The following is a 17,517-nucleotide window of genomic DNA, read 5'->3' on the forward strand; positions in this document are numbered from 1 at the left end:
CAAATTAGCCGCATTTGCATGTATTTAAGCTGTTTTCTAGTGACATTTATTAACAACCGTAACAATGAGCTAATGATGTGCAATATCACCTGGCATAGAAATTGTGCTCTCTCATCGGGACACTGTTGTTCAGAGGAGCTAGCCAACAACACAGCTAACACAACACCAACACAGCTAACACAACACCAACACAGCTAACACAGCACCAACACAGCTAACACAACACCAACACAGCTAACACAGCACCAACACAGCTAGCACAACACCAACGCAGCTAACACAGCACCAACACAGCTAACACAACACCAACACAGCTAACACAACACCAACACAGCTAACACAACACCAACACAGCTAACACAGCACCAACACAGCTAACACAGCACCAACACAGCTAACACAGCACCAACACACCTAACACAGCACCAACACAGCTAACACAACACCAACACAGCTAACACAGCACCAACACAGCTAGCACAACACCAACGCAGCTAACACAGCACCAACACAGCTAACACAACACCAACACAGCTAACACAGCTAGCACAACACCAACACAGCTAACACCAACACAGCTAACACAACACCAACACAGCTAACACAACACCAACACAAATAACACAACACCAACACAGCTAAGACAATCACTTCAAACTGAAGCTGGAAAGACCGCAAAGTAGCTACATTTCGTTTAGTTTGACCTGTTTTCTATTTCTTTGTATATTTTCTTAAAATGATGATTTTGACTGGCTGAGAAAAGCTGTCTGCCTGTCTGTCTCGTCCCGACTCCCGACCCCTACACTATTATTCTTTAAATATTGAAACAATTTTGCAAATATCAGAGAGACAGACCACAAGTTTTATACAGCTCTCCGCTATTGAAAACCAATTGCTAATCTAAAAGAAATGGGAGATAATGTTAATAATGGTTTTTACAATGGAGATCAAATGTATAAATTGTCTGGCTGGGCTGATGAGACAATGGATTGGAACAGAGCTTTAGCCGGTGGTACCTTGTGGAATAGACACCGGCTGATTTTAACGAATCAGCGTCCATGATTATACCCACCCGTTGAACAATGTAATATTATTGGGTGTCATAATGCTAGCATTAGCAATGAGTTCTACAATGTAATACTTTTGGGTGTCATAATGCTAGCATTAGCAATGAGTACTACAATGTAATATTATTGGGTGTCATAATTCTAGCATTAGCAATGAGTTCTACAATGTAATACTTTTGGGTGTCATAATGCTAGCATTAGCAATGAGTTCTACAACGTAATACTTTTGGGTGTCATAACGCTAGCATTAGCAGTGAGCTCTACAGTGAATTCTAAAGCCAGACAAAGCCCCGACAGTTATTAGAGGATTACACAGTTACAGGGCTATTCCTGACAGAGAAATGATGCCTCCACACACACACCAATCATAACACACTGAGTCATCACTGAGTCACAGTTTTCAACACACACCCACCCTATAATATAGCGGTTTGTTTTGGTGTTAGAGTTAGCAATGATATCTGTTGCCTTGGTTTTAACCAAGTTTCTGTAACTTACTCTGGGAATGAGTGTGTTGGCACTTATAGGAGTGATACAGATTAGTGTGTGTGTGTGTGTGTGTATGTGTGTATGTGTGTGTGTGTGTGTATGTGTGTGTATGTGTGTGTGTGTGTATGTGTGTGTGTGTGTGTGTGTGTGTGTGTGTGTGTATGTGTGTGTATGTGTGTGTATGTGTGTGTGTGTGTGTATGTGTGTGTATGTGTGTGTGTGTATGTGTGTGTATGTGTGTGTGTGTGTATATGTGTGTGTGTGTGTGTGTGTGTGTGTGTGTGTGTGTGTGTGTGTGTGTGTGTGTGTGTGTGTGTGTATGTGTGTGTGTGTGTGTGTGTGTATGTGTGTGTGTATGTGTGTATGTGTGTGTGTGTGTGTATGTGTGTATATGTGTGTGTGTGTGTATATGTGTATATGTGTGTGTGTGTGTGTGTGTGTGTGTGTGTGTGTGTGTGTGTGTGTGTGTGTGTGTGTGTGTGTGTGTGTGTGTGTGTGTGTGTGTGTGTGTGTGTGTGTGTGTGTGTGTGTGTGTGCGTTCAGGATTAGGAAACCGAGCAGGATTTCACAGCTGGACATAAAAACCTGTTAAAAGGTTTTTAGCTCTCAGACATATTATTTCACAGAAATACGAATACACACACACACACAACACCCACACACTAACAACAACACACACACACACACACACACACACACACACACACACACACACACACACACACACACACACACACACACACACACACACACACTCACACACACACACACACACACACCTTGTCATCGTCATCGCAGGTCATGACGTTAGAGAAGGGGATCTCTGCCTTGAACATCTTCCTACAGTGCATGAGCTGAACCAGCAGGTAGCACACTGTCTTAAACTTCATCTTCTTGGCTGGCTTGATATCCGACAGGATCAACCCTGGGAAGATCTGAGGAGAGAAGGGAGAGAGAGGAAGAGGGGGAGAGAGGGGGAATAGAGGGAGCAGGCAGAGAGAAAGGGGTGGGGGAGAGAGAGGGAAAGGGAGAGGGAGGTGGGAAAGAGGGGGAGGGAGGGAGTGGGGGAGGGAGAGGGGGAAAGCAGGGGGAGAGAGAGGTGTTTAAGTACTAGAGAAAGATCTTCAGCCTTTATAATAGAAACTCTATAAAAGAGCCTATGAACTGGTAGTGTTATGTGATAGAGTCTAATAACTGGTAGTGTTATGTGATAGAGTCTAATAACTGGTAGTGTTATGTGATAGAGTCTAATAACTGGTAGTGTTATGTGAAAGAGTCTAATAACTGGTAGTGTTAAGTGATAGAGTCTAATAACTGGTAGTGTTATGTGATAGAGTCTAATAACTGGTAATGTTATGTGATAGAGTCTAATAACTGGTAGTGTTATGTGATAGAGTCTAATAACTGGTAGTGTTATGTGAAAGAGTCTAATAACTGGTAGTGTTATGTGATAGAGTCTAATAACTGGTAGTGTTAAGTGATAGAGTCTAATAACTGGTAGTGTTATGTGAAAGAGTCTAATAACTGGTAGTGTTATGTGATAGAGTCTAATAACTGGTAGTGTTAAGTGATAGAGTCTAATAACAGGTAGTGTTATGTGAGAGGAAGAGAGAGAGATAAAATGATCACATCAGGACTAGCAGTCCTAACACTTCCTGAGGAAGAAGAGATGAGACAGATCAAGCAGTGTGTGTGTGTGTGTGTGTGTGTGTGTGTGTGTGTGTGTGTGTGTGTGTGTGTGTGTGTGTGCTTGCCTGCCTGCCTGCCTGCCTGCCTGCCTGCCTGCCTGCCTGCCTGCCTGCTCTAGATGATACGTTAGACCTCTTGTGGTTATTAAGTGTTTCAGGTACAACAACTAAATACAGACGATTTAAACTGAGAGCAGTGTGACAGTATGATTCACCTGTACAATATACAGTGCCTTGCGAAAGTATTCGGCCCCCTTGAACTTTGCGACCTTTTGCCACATTTCAGGCTTCAAACATAAAGAAAAAATTTCAGTCTCTCGATGTGCAAAACTGATAGAGACATACCCCAAGCGACTTACAGCTATAATCGCAGCAAAAGGTGGCGCTACAAAGTATTAACTTAAGGGGGGTGAATAATTTTGCACGCCCAATTTTTCAGTTTTTGATTTGTTAAAAAAGTTTGAAATATCCAATAAATGTCGTTCCACTTCATGATTGTGTCCCACTTGTTGTTGATTGTTCACAAAAAAATACAGTTTTATATCTTTATGTTTGAAGCCTGAAATGTGGCAAAAGGTCGCAAAGTTCAAGGGGGCCGAATACTTTCGCAAGGCACTGTGGGGCGGCAGGGTAGCCTAGTGGTTAGAGCGTTGGACTAGTAACCGGAAGGTTGTAAGTTCAAACCCCCGAGCTGACAAGGTACAAATCTGTCGTTCTGCCCCTGAACAGGCAGTTAACCCACTGTTCCTAGGCCATCATTGAAAATAAGAATTTGTTCTTAACTGATCTTGCCTAGTTAAATAAAGGTAGAATAAATGTGTATGATCCACGTGTATGATCCACGTGTATGATCCACGTGTATGATCCACGTGTATGATCCACGTGTATGATCCACGTGTATGATCCACGTGTATGATCCACGTGTATGATCCACGTGTATGATCTGAGGAACTAGGAGAGACTGACCCACAGCTTAATAGGATAAATCACCTCATAGGATAAATCATTCAGTGGAATCATCATACGTGAACTCCGGAGTTGAATCCTCCACTGTCTATAGTAGATTACACAGAATGGTGCAAAGGAAGTTGAAGTTGACTAATCTGGGCAACCCATAACCAAATCACACATGAGGGGTGACCAGTCACTGCATTATGTTCTGGGTGGAGCACAGGAGATGTTGGACTAGTGTAAGTAGGGAATAGGGTGCCATTTTGGATGAAAACAGTATGAGTCACTGTGTACCTTACGTCTGTTGGAGGGTACAATATAAGATTGTTGTGGTTGTGTGTTTGCGTAGATACGGTTATTGGAATGTGTGTGTGTGTGTGTGTGTGTGTGTGTGTGTGTGTGGTTGTGTACCTTTCGCCTGTGGGAGGGTACTATGAAGAAGGTCTCAATGTTGTGTTTCTGTAGGAAGGTATGTCGATCATGGCCAAAGCCAGGCTCCACCTCATAGTCTCCATTCAAACACTCTAGAGTAGTCCTGGTTATGTGAACCTTACTGAAAGAGAGAGAGAGAGAGAGGCATGAGAAGGAAGGGGTATACAGGGAAAGTGGGGAGAGAGAGAGGTGGGGGGAGTAATTATGGATATGTAATTCATTAAAGGAGAATCAGAAACTGTTTTCATCTCTTCCAGGTTTGAGATAGATCATTAATCATTAATTACATTTCAGTTCATCTACTGAGCACACTGAGATTGGAATTAAATGGATCCCTACCCTGCTATCTCTGCTCATTAGCTGGTTCTTGTTTACTTGGCACCTGAGTGACACAGCAGTCTAAGCCACTGCATCTCAGTGCTTTAGGCGTCACTACAGACACCCTGATTCAAATCCAGGCTGTATCACAACCAGCCGTGACTGGGAGTCCCATAAGGCGGTGCACAATTGGCCCAGCATCGTCCGGGTTTGGCCGGTGTAGGCCGTCATTGCAAATAAGAATTTGTTCTTATTAACTGACTTGCCTAGTTAAAAATAAGGTTAAATAAAATAAAATAAAAAATACTTTAATTGTATCGAATTGAAAGCACTCCCCTTTTTGTACACTCAACATTTCACGACTCTGAGACCAATAAAATGCATTAAAAATAGCTTCTGTAGTTTTGTGATTGTTCAGAAATAGTAAAAATGCTTTTGAAGTTTCAGTTTTGGAGATACAAGGCTTTCTTTCAATAGCGAGACAATTCTTCCCCAAAAGAGCTTGACAAAACATTCCATGTCATCAATATGTGGCATTTCCCAAATGACACCTTACTCCCTATATATGGGCTATTCATGGGCTCTGGTCAAAAATAGTGCACTACTGTATATAGGGAATAGGGAGCCAATTAGGACTCAGACATAGTTTCCAGTAGTCATACATACCCAGGCAGTCCTCCTGCCTCCATCACATTGGCCAGTGTGACATCATTGGACCAGACATCATACTGCCACTTCCGGAGTCCCAGAACCCCACAGAGTACACGGCCCGTGTGCAGACCCACACGCATGTTCAGATCCACCTCTGTAGCTTCCACCACAGACCTAGGAAGAGATAGAAGCCTCGTGAAATGTACAGCCTGCTTCTAGCCTAAAGCATTGTTGTAGACCGCGTTATATCATCAGAATAAAGAAAAATTTCACTTTAAAATCTTAAACTAATAAGTGGTATGCTTGTTAACGGGTACGGCCCTGAGTGTGCACTCTGTCATGACTGTCCTGACCGGGTCAGGTTACAGGAGACCACAACCCTACAGATTATCGCTCAACCCCAACAGAGGAGGAGAGATCTAGGGGTCTGAAGATGTGGGGGTTTTATGACCCCTCACGCCCCTGGTAAAACTTAGGCCACAGACAAATTCCTTTTGTCATGTTACTATGGAGAACCAGCCTCAGAACATTAAAAATTAAATAAAGGGACTTTGGAACAATGGTTTCCGTCAGCCACAATGGTGGTCATGACGATAGATGGAATATGAAAATGTATGTCATTTTTGTTTTGTTATTAAAGGTTAATAGATGACGTTATTACTAAAACATTTCACGTCAACAGTTTACCTAGTATATGTTTGATGTTTATACAGTGCCTTGCGAAAGTATTCGGCCCCCTTGAACTTTGCGACCTTTTGCCCACATTTCAGGCTTCAAACATAAAGATATAAAACTGTATTTTTTTGTGAAGAATCAACAACAAGTGGGACACAATCATGAAGTGGAACGACATTTATTGGATATTTAAAACTTTTTTAACAAATCAAAAACTGAAAAATTGGGCGTGCAAAATTATTCAGCCCCTTTACTTTCAGTGCAGCAAACTCTCTCCAGAAGTTCAGTGAGGATCTCTGAATGATCCAATGTTGACCTAAATGACTAATGATGATAAATACAATCCACCTGTGTGTAATCAAGTCTACGTATAAATGCACCTGCACTGTGATAGTCTCAGAGGTCCGTTAAAAGTGCAGAGAGCATCATGAAGAACAAGGAACACACCAGGCAGGTCGGAGATACTGTTGTGAAGAAGTTTAAAGCCGGATTTGGATACAAAAAGATTTCCCAAGCTTTAAACATCCCAAGGAGCACTGTGCAAGCGATAATATTGAAATGGAAGGAGTATCAGACCACTGCAAATCTACCAAGACCTGGCCGTCCCTCTAAACTTTCAGCTCATACAAGGAGAAGACTGATCAGAGATGCAGCCAAGAGGCCCATGATCACTCTGGATGAACTGCAGAGATCTACAGCTGAGGTGGGAGACTCTGTCCATAGGACAACAATCAGTCGTATATTGCACAAATCTGGCATTTATGGAAGAGTGGCAAGAAGAAAGCCATTTCTTAAAGATATCCATAAAAAGTGTTGTTTAAAGTTTGCCACAAGCCACCTGGGAGACACACCAAACATGTGGAAGAAGGTGCTCTGGTCAGATGAAACTAAAATTGAACTTTTTGGCAACAATGCAAAACGTTATGTTTGGCGTAAAAGCAACACAGCTCATCACCCTGAACACACCATCCCCACTGTCAAACATGGTTGTGGAAGCATCATGGTTTGGGCCTGCTTTTCTTCAGCAGGGACAGGGAAGATGGTTAAAATTGATGGGAAGATGGATGGAGCCAAATACAGGACCATTCTGGAAGAGAACCTGATGGAGTCTGCAAAAGACCTGAGACTGGGACGGAGATTTGTCTTCCAACAAGACAATGATCCAAAACATAAAGCAAAATCTACAATGGAATGGTTCAAAAATAAACATATCCAGGTGTTAGAATGGCCAAGTCAAAGTCCAGACCTGAATCCAATTGAGAATCTGTGGAAAGAACTGAAAACTGCTGTTCACAAATGCTCTCCATCCAACCTCACTGAGCTCGAGCGGTTTTGCAAGGAGGAATGGGAAAAAATGTCAGTCTCTCGATGTGCAAAACTGATAGAGACATACCCCAAGCGACTTACAGCTATAATCGCAGCAAAAGGTGGCGCTACAAAGTATTAACTTAAGGGGGCTGAATAATTTTGCACGCCCAATTTTTCAGTTTTTGATTTGTTAAAAAAGTTTGAAATATCCAATAAATGTCGTTCCACTTCATGATTGTGTCCCACTTGTTGTTGATTCTTCACAAAAAAATACAGTTTTATATCTTTATGTTTGAAGCCTGAATACTTTCGCAAGGCACTGTCCAAATCAAAGAGAATGTTTTGGTAAAGATGAAATGTGAAGTTAGTTGTCTAAAATTGGATTTGAATAAAATCTAGACCTTGCCTCATTAACTTGGTACGCCTAGAGAAGTGCCCTAAAGGCGGTTACGCCCACTTCGGACCCAAGGGTATAAAACCTGTGAGTATAGAATTTACAAGGAGACTACATGACCCAAGCTGCAGCAAGGTCTAAAAAGTCAACGAACACAGAACGCAACGCACATTTGAGGACAAAGAAATCCTTTTCTACCCAAGCTACGGATGAGTAGCCGTGTCTAAGCGGGTGAATTCAAGTCGAACCACCTAGCCTCCATCTCCCATCGAATCGTGGTATCTAAAGGGTTTCAGTCCTATACTGTGAGGTCTGAGCTACAGAGCTGTCTGTCCTCAGAAGATCCCTTCCAGAGCAAAGGGTGAGGGAACAGACTCCGAAGCCAAAAAGGACACTGACATCGGGAGGACGCTCAGAGAGGTTCACCAGAGTAGTGCGTCATCGAACAGCTGAAGGCCTACGCAGAGAATCCTCGGAGATCATCCCCACGTAATTACATCATTATATTCTGACCCATAAGAGCGGCAGTTTGTGGCAAGGCTAGGGTTAGAATAGCATAGCTGACAAATTCACCCAAATGTATATTTCTCTTGTGTACTGTCTTTTTTACATGGGCAACACGCGCCATAGTGTGTTGGCCCGTTATACTAGGTTCTAATCAATAGCCTATAATGTGTTTTGTCTATGTGTATCTTTTATCATCATTTTAGCTTTTTAGTAAATAAATGTTCAACTACGATTGGTGTGGTACGAACTCATTGGTGAGACCCGGGTCCGTGCAGATTCACGGGCTATCCGACGTTCAGAACGAGATCGGTAGAGGCAACTGGTTAATTTGCAGCTGTTATAAAATCGATATTCTGATATTCTTTGAGTTAATTTGGGAAATAAAACTACTTTCCTTTGGGTTTGAATTCAACTTTATTAACTCACTTTTACATATTAACAAAATGTGATAATTATCAATAGCAACTACCAGAGTTGTTTACATTTACAATCACTGTTTGAGAAATAAAAAACAGTGCTAAGATTTCAGAATATATTCCTCTGCTAAGAAGGTGAAATATCTAGATAAAAACAAAAAGCTTCCAGCAGGGGACGACATTCGTTCTTCCAAGTTCCGACAATTGACAGATATGTAGTGTGACATTCTAAGCTTTTAACATCATCATCACGTGGTATTGTTTCTTCAATACAAGCATCGTTACGTTGTGTCGAATCCAGGCCCCCAGCGTCACAAGCTCTGCTGGTCGGCTACTGCGTAGCAACCTAGCTGTGCCAAAAGCCCTGGTCTGCCCTAGAAAGCGTATCTAAATTATGATCGCCAGAACAGCCAAACACATTTTTTTTAGATGATCGTTTTAGGCCCTAAAATGTGTTTATTATGCTAAATTTCTTACCTATGGGGAATCATTTTTAAGTTCACAACCAATCGAGATATTTCATTAATTAATGATCCATTCTGACAACTACATTTGTCATCACACAGCGTGATGACAATACATCAGTCTCAATCTTGTTTTAAGAGTCCCAAAAATGAGAACCAAGCTTCTAAAAAGGTAATTTCAGCCCCCTTAGTCTTGGAATTCCCTCCAAGCCAACCTAAAAGTTCAGGACCTGGTGTCCCTGGAGGAGTTCAAAGGACAAAAAGATGAAAAGAAATGCAATTATTTCTAGCTACTAGCTTGCGCTGCCTTATGTAAGGAAACACACACACATATCCACTGTTTGTTTGCTACTGAATTTGTGCTGTTGTCTTCTGTCTGTGTTGTCCATTTTGTCTTACTTAAAAAAAATAAAACAATTATCCCAGCCACTTCCCCCACTGCCTTTTGCTGCTAAACAGGCCTAGCCTGGTTAAATAAACCAAAGGTGCAAATATGAACAATTTACCAATGGCAATGGTTCCTTGAGGAACTCCAGTTGTTCCTTGAGGATCTCAGGGGTTCCTCGAGTCACCACTAATTCTAAGAGTGGATCACTGCTACTCCAAGGCCCTCCCCTGCCCTCCTTTCTGCAAATCTGACCACGACTCCTGCCTTCCTATTAGCCGAAACTCAAAAGAGGATGTACCCGTGCTAAGGACTATTCAACGCTGGTCTGACCAATCAGAATCCATTTTTCAAGATTGTTTTGATCACGCGGACTGGGATATGTTCCGGGTAGCATCAGAGAATAACATAGACGTATATGTTGATTCAGTGAGTGAGTTTATAAGGACGTGTATAGGAGATGCTGTACCTACTGTGACTATTAAAACCTACCCTAACCAGAAACCGTGGAGAGATGGAGGCATTCACGCAAAACTGAAAGCGCGAACCACCGCATTCAACCATCGTAAGGTGACTGGGATTATGGCCGAATACCAGCAGTGTAGTTATTCCCTCCGCAAGGCAATCAAAGAAGTGAAATGTCAGTACAGAGACAAAGTGGAGTCGCAATTCAACGGCTCAGACACGAGACATATGAGACAGGATCTACAGACACAAAAGGAAAACCAGCCACGTCACGGACACAGACGTCTTGTTTCCAGTCAAACTAAACACCTTCTTTGCCCGCTTTGAGGATAATACAGTGCGACCGACGGGGCCCGCTACCAAGGACTGTGGGCTCTCCTTCTCCGTGGCCAACGTAAGTAAGACATTCAAAGGTGTTAACCCTCGCAAGACTGCCAGCCCAGACAGCATCCCTAGCCGCGTCCTCAGAGCATGTGCAGACCAGCTGGCTGGTGTGTTTACGGACATATTCAATCTCTCCCTATCCCAGTCTGCTGTCCCCACATGCTTCAAGATGGCTACCATTGTTCCTGTACCCAAGAAGGCAAAGGAAACTAAACTAAATGACTATCGCCCCGTAGCACTCACTTCCGTCATCATGAAGTGTTTTGAGAGACTAGTAAAGGATCATATCACCTCCACCTTACCTGTCACCTTAGAACCACTTCAATTTACTTACCACCCCAATAGATCCACAGACTATGCAATTGCCTTCACATTGCATACTGCCCTATCTCATCTGGACAACAGGAATACCTATGTAAGAATGCTGTTCATTGACAATAGCTCAGCATTCAACACCATAGTACCTTCCAAGCTCATCATTAAGCTTGAGACCCTGGGTCTCAACCCCACCCTGTGCAATTGGGTCCTGGACTTGCTGACGGGCCGCCCCCAGGTGGCGAAGGTAGGAAACAACATCTCCACTTCGCCGATGCTCCACACTGGGGCCCCACAAGGGTGTGTGCTCAGCCCCCTCCTGTACTCCCTGTTCACCCATGACTGCATGGCCATGCAGGCCTCCATCTCAATCATCAAGTTTGCAGACGACACAACAGTAGTAGGCTTGATTACCAACAATGACGAGACAGCCTACAGGGAGGAGGTGAGGGCACTCGGAGTGTGGTGTCAGGAAAACAACCTCTCACTCAACATCAACAAAACAAAGGAGAAAATCGTGGACTTCAGGAAACAGCAAAGGGAGCACTCCCTTATCCACATCGATGGGACAGCAGTGGAGAAGGTGGAAAGTCTTAAATTCCTCGGCATACACATCACGGACAAACTGAAATGGTCCACCAACACAGACAGCGTGGTGAAGAAGACATAACAGTGCCTCTTCAACCACAGGAGGCTGAAGAAATGTGGCTTGTCACCTAAAACCCTTACAAACCTTGACAGATGCACAATTGAGAGCATCCTGTCAGGCTGTATCACTGCTTGGTATGGCAACTGCACCGAACACAACCGCAAGGCTCTCCAGACGGTGGTGTGGTCTGCACAACGCATCACCGGAGGCAAACTACCCGGCCTCCAGGACACCTACAGCACCCGATGTCACAGGAAGGCCAAAAAGATCATCAAGGACAACAACCACCCGAGCCACTGTCTGTTCACCATGCTACCATCAAGAAGGGGAGGTCAATACAGGTGCATCAAAGCTGGGACCAAGAGACTAAAAAACAGCTTCTATCTCAAGGCCATCAGACTGTTTAACAACCATCACTAAAACAGAGAGGCTGCTGCCTGCGTACAGACTTGAAATCATTGGCCAATTGAATAAATGAATCACTAGCCACTTTAATAATGCCACTTTAATAATGTTTAAATACATTGCATTACTCATCTCTTGTGTATATACTGTATTTAATACCTTCTATTGCTCATCCATATATTTTTATGATATACAGTTGAAGTCAGAAGTTTACATACATTTAGGTTGGAATCATTTTTCAACCACTCCAGAAATGTCATGTTAACAAACTATAGTTTTGGCAAGTCGATTAGGACATCTACTTTGTGCATGACACAAGTAATTTTTCCAACAATTGTTTACAGACAGATTATTTCACTTATGATTCACTGTATCACAATTGCAGTGGGTCAGAAGTTTATATATACTAAGTTGACTGTGCCTTTATTAAACAGCTTGGAAAATTCCTGAAAATTATGGCATGGCTTTAGAAGCTTCTGATAGGCTAATTGACATCATTTGAGTCAATTGGAGGTGTACGTTTGGATGGTTTTCAAGGCCTAACTTCAAACTCAGTGCCTCTTTGCTTGACATCATGGGAAAATAAAAAAAATCAGCCAAGCCCTCAGAAAACCTATTATAGACCTCCACAAGTCTGATTCATCCTTGGGAACAATTTCCAAACGCCTGAAGGTACCACGTTCATCTGTACAAACAATAATACGCAAGTATAAACACCATGGGAACACGCAGCCCTCATACCGCTCAGGAAGGAGACACGTTATGTCTCCTAGAGATGAACATACTTCGATGTGAAAAGTGCAAATCAATCACAGAACAACAGCAAAGGACCTTGTGAAGATGCTGGAGGAAACAGGCGCAAACATATCTATATCCACAGTAAAACACGTCCTATATCGACTTAACCTGAAAGGCCGCTCAGCCAGGAAGAAGCCACTGCTCCAAAACCATAATAAAGCCAGACTATGGTTTGCAACTGCACATGGGGACAAAGATCATACTTTTTTGGAGAAATGTCCTCTGGTCTGATGAAACAAAAATATAACTGTTTGGCCATAATGACCATCGTTATGTTTGGAGGCAAAAGGGGGAGGCTTGCAAGCCAAAGAACACCATTCCAACCGTGAAGCACAGAGATGGCAGCATCATGTTGTGTGGGTGTTTGCTGCCGGAGGGATTGGCATCATGAGGTAGGAAAATTATGTGGATATACTGAAGCAACATCTCAAGACATCAGTCAGGAAGTTAAAGCTTGGTCGCAAATTGGTCTTCCAAATGGACATTGACCCCAAGCATACTTCCAAAGTTGTGGCAAAATGGCTTAAGGACAACAAAGTCAAGGTATTGGAGTGGCCATCACAAAGCCCTGACCTCAATCCATTAAAACATTTGTGGGCAGAACTGAAAAAGTGTGTGCGAGCAAGAAGGCCTACAAGCCTGACTCAGTTACACCAGCTCTGTCAGGAGGAATGGGCCAAAATTCACCCTACAACTTATTGTGGGCAGCTTGTGGAAGGCTACCCAAAACATTTGACCCAAGATAAATAATTTAAAGGCAATGCTACCAAATACTAAGTGAGTGTATGTAAACTTCTGACCCACTGAGAATGTGATGAAATAAATAAAAGCTGAAATAAATAATCCTCTCTACTATTATTCTGACATTTCACATTCTTCAAATTAAGTGGTGATCCTAACTGACCTAAAACAGGGAATTGTTACTAGGATTAAATGTCAGGAATTGTGAAACACTGAGTTTAAATGTATTTGGCTAAGGTGTATGTAAACTTCTGACTTCAACTGTATCCTTATTCCATTCCTTTACTTAGATGTGTGTGTATTAGATAGTTGTTGTGTTAGATTAGATGTTGAATATTGCTGCAATGTCGGAAGTAGAAGTACAAGCATTTCATTGTGTGTGTGTGTGTGTGTGTGTGTGTGTGTGTGTGTGTGTGTGTGTGTGTGTGTGTGTGTGTGTGTGTGTGTGTGTGTGTGTGTGTGTGTGTGTGTGTGTGTGTGTGTGTGTGTGTGTGTGTGTGTCTGTGTGTACGTGCGTGCATGTGTGCAGTCCCTGTCTTAGTGGTATGGCTTTGAGGAGATAAAGTGGGACTATTTCCACCACAGTCTCTCCTTTCCCCCACATGAGTATATATAGGAAGGAATTGAGAGAGAAAGAGAGGACCATAAGGAATAGAGAGAGAAAGAGAGGACCATAAGGAATAGAGAGAGAAAGAGAGGACCATAAGGAACAGAGAGAGAAAGAGAGGACCATATTGAATAGAGAGAGAAAGAGAAGACTCTAAGGAATTGCGAGAGAAAGAGAAGACCATAAGAAATTGAGAGAAAAAGAGAGGATCATAAGGAATTGAGAGAGAAAGAGAGGACCGTATGGAAGAGAGAGAAAGAGAAGACTATAAGGAATTGAGAGAGAAAGAGAGGACCATATGTAATAGAGAGAGAAAGAGAGGACCATATGTAATAGAGAGAGAAAGAGAGGACCATAAGGAATTGAGAGAGAAAGAGAGGAATATAAGGAATAGAGAAAGAGAGGACCATAAGGAATAGAGAGAAAAAGAGAGGACCATAAGGAATAGAGAGAGAAAGAGAGGAATATAAGGAATAGAGAAAGAGAGGACCATATGGAATAGAGAGAGAAAGAGAGGACCATAAGGAATAGAGAGAGAAATGAGTAGTGTGTATGAGCAAGGGAGGAGAGAGGAGTGTGCATGAGGGAGGGAGGAGAGAGGAGTGTGTATGAGGGAGGGAGAGAGAGGAGTGTGAATGAGCAAGGTGAGGAGAGAGGACAATTTATGAGCAAGGGAGGAGGGAGGAGTGTGTATTAGGGAGGAGAGAGGAGTGTGAATGAGCGAGGTGAGGAGAGAGGACAATTTATGAGCAAGGGAGGAGAGAGGAGTGTGTATGAGCGAGGTGAGGAGAGAGGACAATTTTTGAGCAAGGGAGGAGAGAGGAGTGTGTATGAGCGAGGTGAGGAGAGAGGACAATTTATGAGCAAGGGAGGAGGGAGGAGTGTGTATTAGGGAGGAGAGAGGAGTGTGTATGAGCGAGGTGAGGAGAGAGGACAGTGAATGAGCAAGGGAGGAGAGAGGAGTGTGAATGAGCGAGGTGAGGAGAGAGGACAATTTTTGAGCAAGGGAGGAGAGAGGAGTGTGTATGAGCGAGGTCAGGAGAGAGGACAATTTGAGCAAGGGAGGAGGGAGGAGTGTGTATTAGGGAGGAGAGAGGAGTGTGTATGAGCGAGGTGAGGAGAGAGGACAGTGAATGAGCAAGGGAGGAGTGAGGAGTGTGAATGAGCGAGGTGTGTGAATGAGCGAGGTGAGGAGAGAGGACAATTTTTGAGCAAGGGAGGAGGGAGGAGTATGTTTGAGCAAGGGAGGAGGGGGAGTGTGTATGAGCGAGGTGAGGAGAGAGTGTATGGCACCACTTGTCCTGGGTGATAATGAGCTCCAGCATTGACATCCATCTGCTCAACAGAAAGACAGGAAAACAACACAACAGCAGAAATGCTCTGCTCTGCTTCTCATTCTGGAGTATGGGATCAACACTGTGACACTATGTCTCTCTCTGTGTGTGTGTGTGTGTGTGTGTGTGTGTGTGTGTGTGTGTGTGTGTATGAGCAAGGGAGGAGAGAGGAGTGTGCATGAGGGAGGGAGGAGAGAGGAGTGTGTATGAGGGAGGGAGAGAGAGGAGTGTGAATGAGCAAGGTGAGGAGAGAGGACAATTTATGAGCAAGGGAGGAGGGAGGAGTGTGTATTAGGGAGGAGAGAGGAGTGTGAATGAGCGAGGTGAGGAGAGAGGACAATTTATGAGCAAGGGAGGAGAGAGGAGTGTGTATGAGCGAGGTGAGGAGAGAGGACAATTTTTGAGCAAGGGAGGAGAGAGGAGTGTGTATGAGCGAGGTGAGGAGAGAGGACAATTTATGAGCAAGGGAGGAGGGAGGAGTGTGTATTAGGGAGGAGAGAGGAGTGTGTATGAGCGAGGTGAGGAGAGAGGACAGTGAATGAGCAAGGGAGGAGAGAGGAGTGTGAATGAGCGAGGTGAGGAGAGAGGACAATTTTTGAGCAAGGGAGGAGAGAGGAGTGTGTATGAGCGAGGTCAGGAGAGAGGACAATTTGAGCAAGGGAGGAGGGAGGAGTGTGTATTAGGGAGGAGAGAGGAGTGTGTATGAGCGAGGTGAGGAGAGAGGACAGTGAATGAGCAAGGGAGGAGTGAGGAGTGTGAATGAGCGAGGTGTGTGAATGAGCGAGGTGAGGAGAGAGGACAATTTTTGAGCAAGGGAGGAGGGAGGAGTATGTTTGAGCAAGGGAGGAGGGGGAGTGTGTATGAGCGAGGTGAGGAGAGAGTGTATGGCACCACTTGTCCTGGGTGATAATGAGCTCCAGCATTGACATCCATCTGCTCAACAGAAAGACAGGAAAACAACACAACAGCAGAAATGCTCTGCTCTGCTTCTCATTCTGGAGTATGGGATCAACACTGTGACACTATGTCTCTCTCTGTGTGTGTGTGTGTGTGTGTGTGTGTGTGTGTGTGTGTGTGTGTGTGTGTGTGTGTGTGTGTGTGTGTGTGTGTGTGTGTGTGTGTGTGTGTGTGTGTGTGTGTGTGTGTTTGTGTTTGTGTGTGTATGATTTGCGTATCCTGAAAATAATTTTGCATGACAGTATGCTCACTGTGTGTGTGTGTGTGTGCATGTGTGTGAGTGTGTGTGTGGTCAGTGCAGACTCACGTGATAGTGTCGATCATGTCCAGGCCCATCTCTACACAACAGTGTGCATGGTCTGCCTTGGGTTGGGTCAGACCTGACACACAGTAGTAACAGTCCCCCAGAATCTTTATACGCCTACAGTGGTTCTCCTGGAGAGATGACGGGGAGGGGTAGAGGGAGAGGGAGGGAAGAAGAGGGGGGAGGAGGAGGAGAGGGAGAGAAGAGTGGGGTAGACGAGAGAGGGGGAGAGGTGGGACAGAGTGGTGGAAGAGGGAGAGGAGAGAAGAGAGAGGGGTGGAAGAGTGGGGAGAGAGAAGAAGAGAGACAGAGAGCAATGGTGAGATGAAGAAATGGGGAGGAAAAGAGAGAGGGAAATGGAGAGGTGAAGAAATGGGGAGGTAGAGAGACAGAGGGCAATGGAGAGGTGAAGAAATGGGGAGGAAGAGAGACAGAGGGAAATGGATAGGTGAAGAAATGGGGAGGAAGAGAGGACAATGGAGAGGTGAAGAAATGGGGAGGAAGAGAGACAGAGGGCAATGGAGAGGTGAAGAAATAGGGAGGAAGAGAGACAGAGGAAAATGGAGAGGTGAAGAAATGGGGAGGAAGAGAGACAGGAATTTTCATGATTGCAAACAGTGATGATCAAAAAAAGGGTCCTTCTCAGTCAAAACCTGTAACAGGGCTTCCATGATAAACCTGTAACAGGGCTTCCATGATAAACCTGTAACAGGGCTTCCTTTATAAACCTATAAGAGGGCTTCCTTGATAAACCTGTAACAGGGCTTCCTTGATAAACCTGTAACAGAGCTTCCTTTATAAACCTGTAACAGG

General features: G+C 43.9%; 1 protein-coding gene across 1 annotated transcript in view; it reads right to left on the reverse strand.

Moving 5' to 3' along the window:
- The window catches only part of adcy1a (adenylate cyclase 1a), a 306,215-nt gene that overhangs the window by 17,912 nt on the left and 270,786 nt on the right, over positions 1-17,517 (reverse strand). Inside the window, exons 5-8 of the mRNA XM_031785710.1 lie at positions 16,708-16,835; positions 5,612-5,770; positions 4,607-4,748; positions 2,336-2,491 (exon numbers count right to left, since the gene is read on the reverse strand). Of these exons, the coding sequence (XP_031641570.1) occupies positions 2,336-2,491; positions 4,607-4,748; positions 5,612-5,770; positions 16,708-16,835 (585 nt within the window). The remainder of the gene's footprint in view (positions 1-2,335; positions 2,492-4,606; positions 4,749-5,611; positions 5,771-16,707; positions 16,836-17,517) is intronic.

Source organism: Oncorhynchus kisutch, linkage group LG13, assembly GCF_002021735.2.
Source record: "Oncorhynchus kisutch isolate 150728-3 linkage group LG13, Okis_V2, whole genome shotgun sequence".
NCBI lineage: Eukaryota > Metazoa > Chordata > Actinopteri > Salmoniformes > Salmonidae > Oncorhynchus > Oncorhynchus kisutch.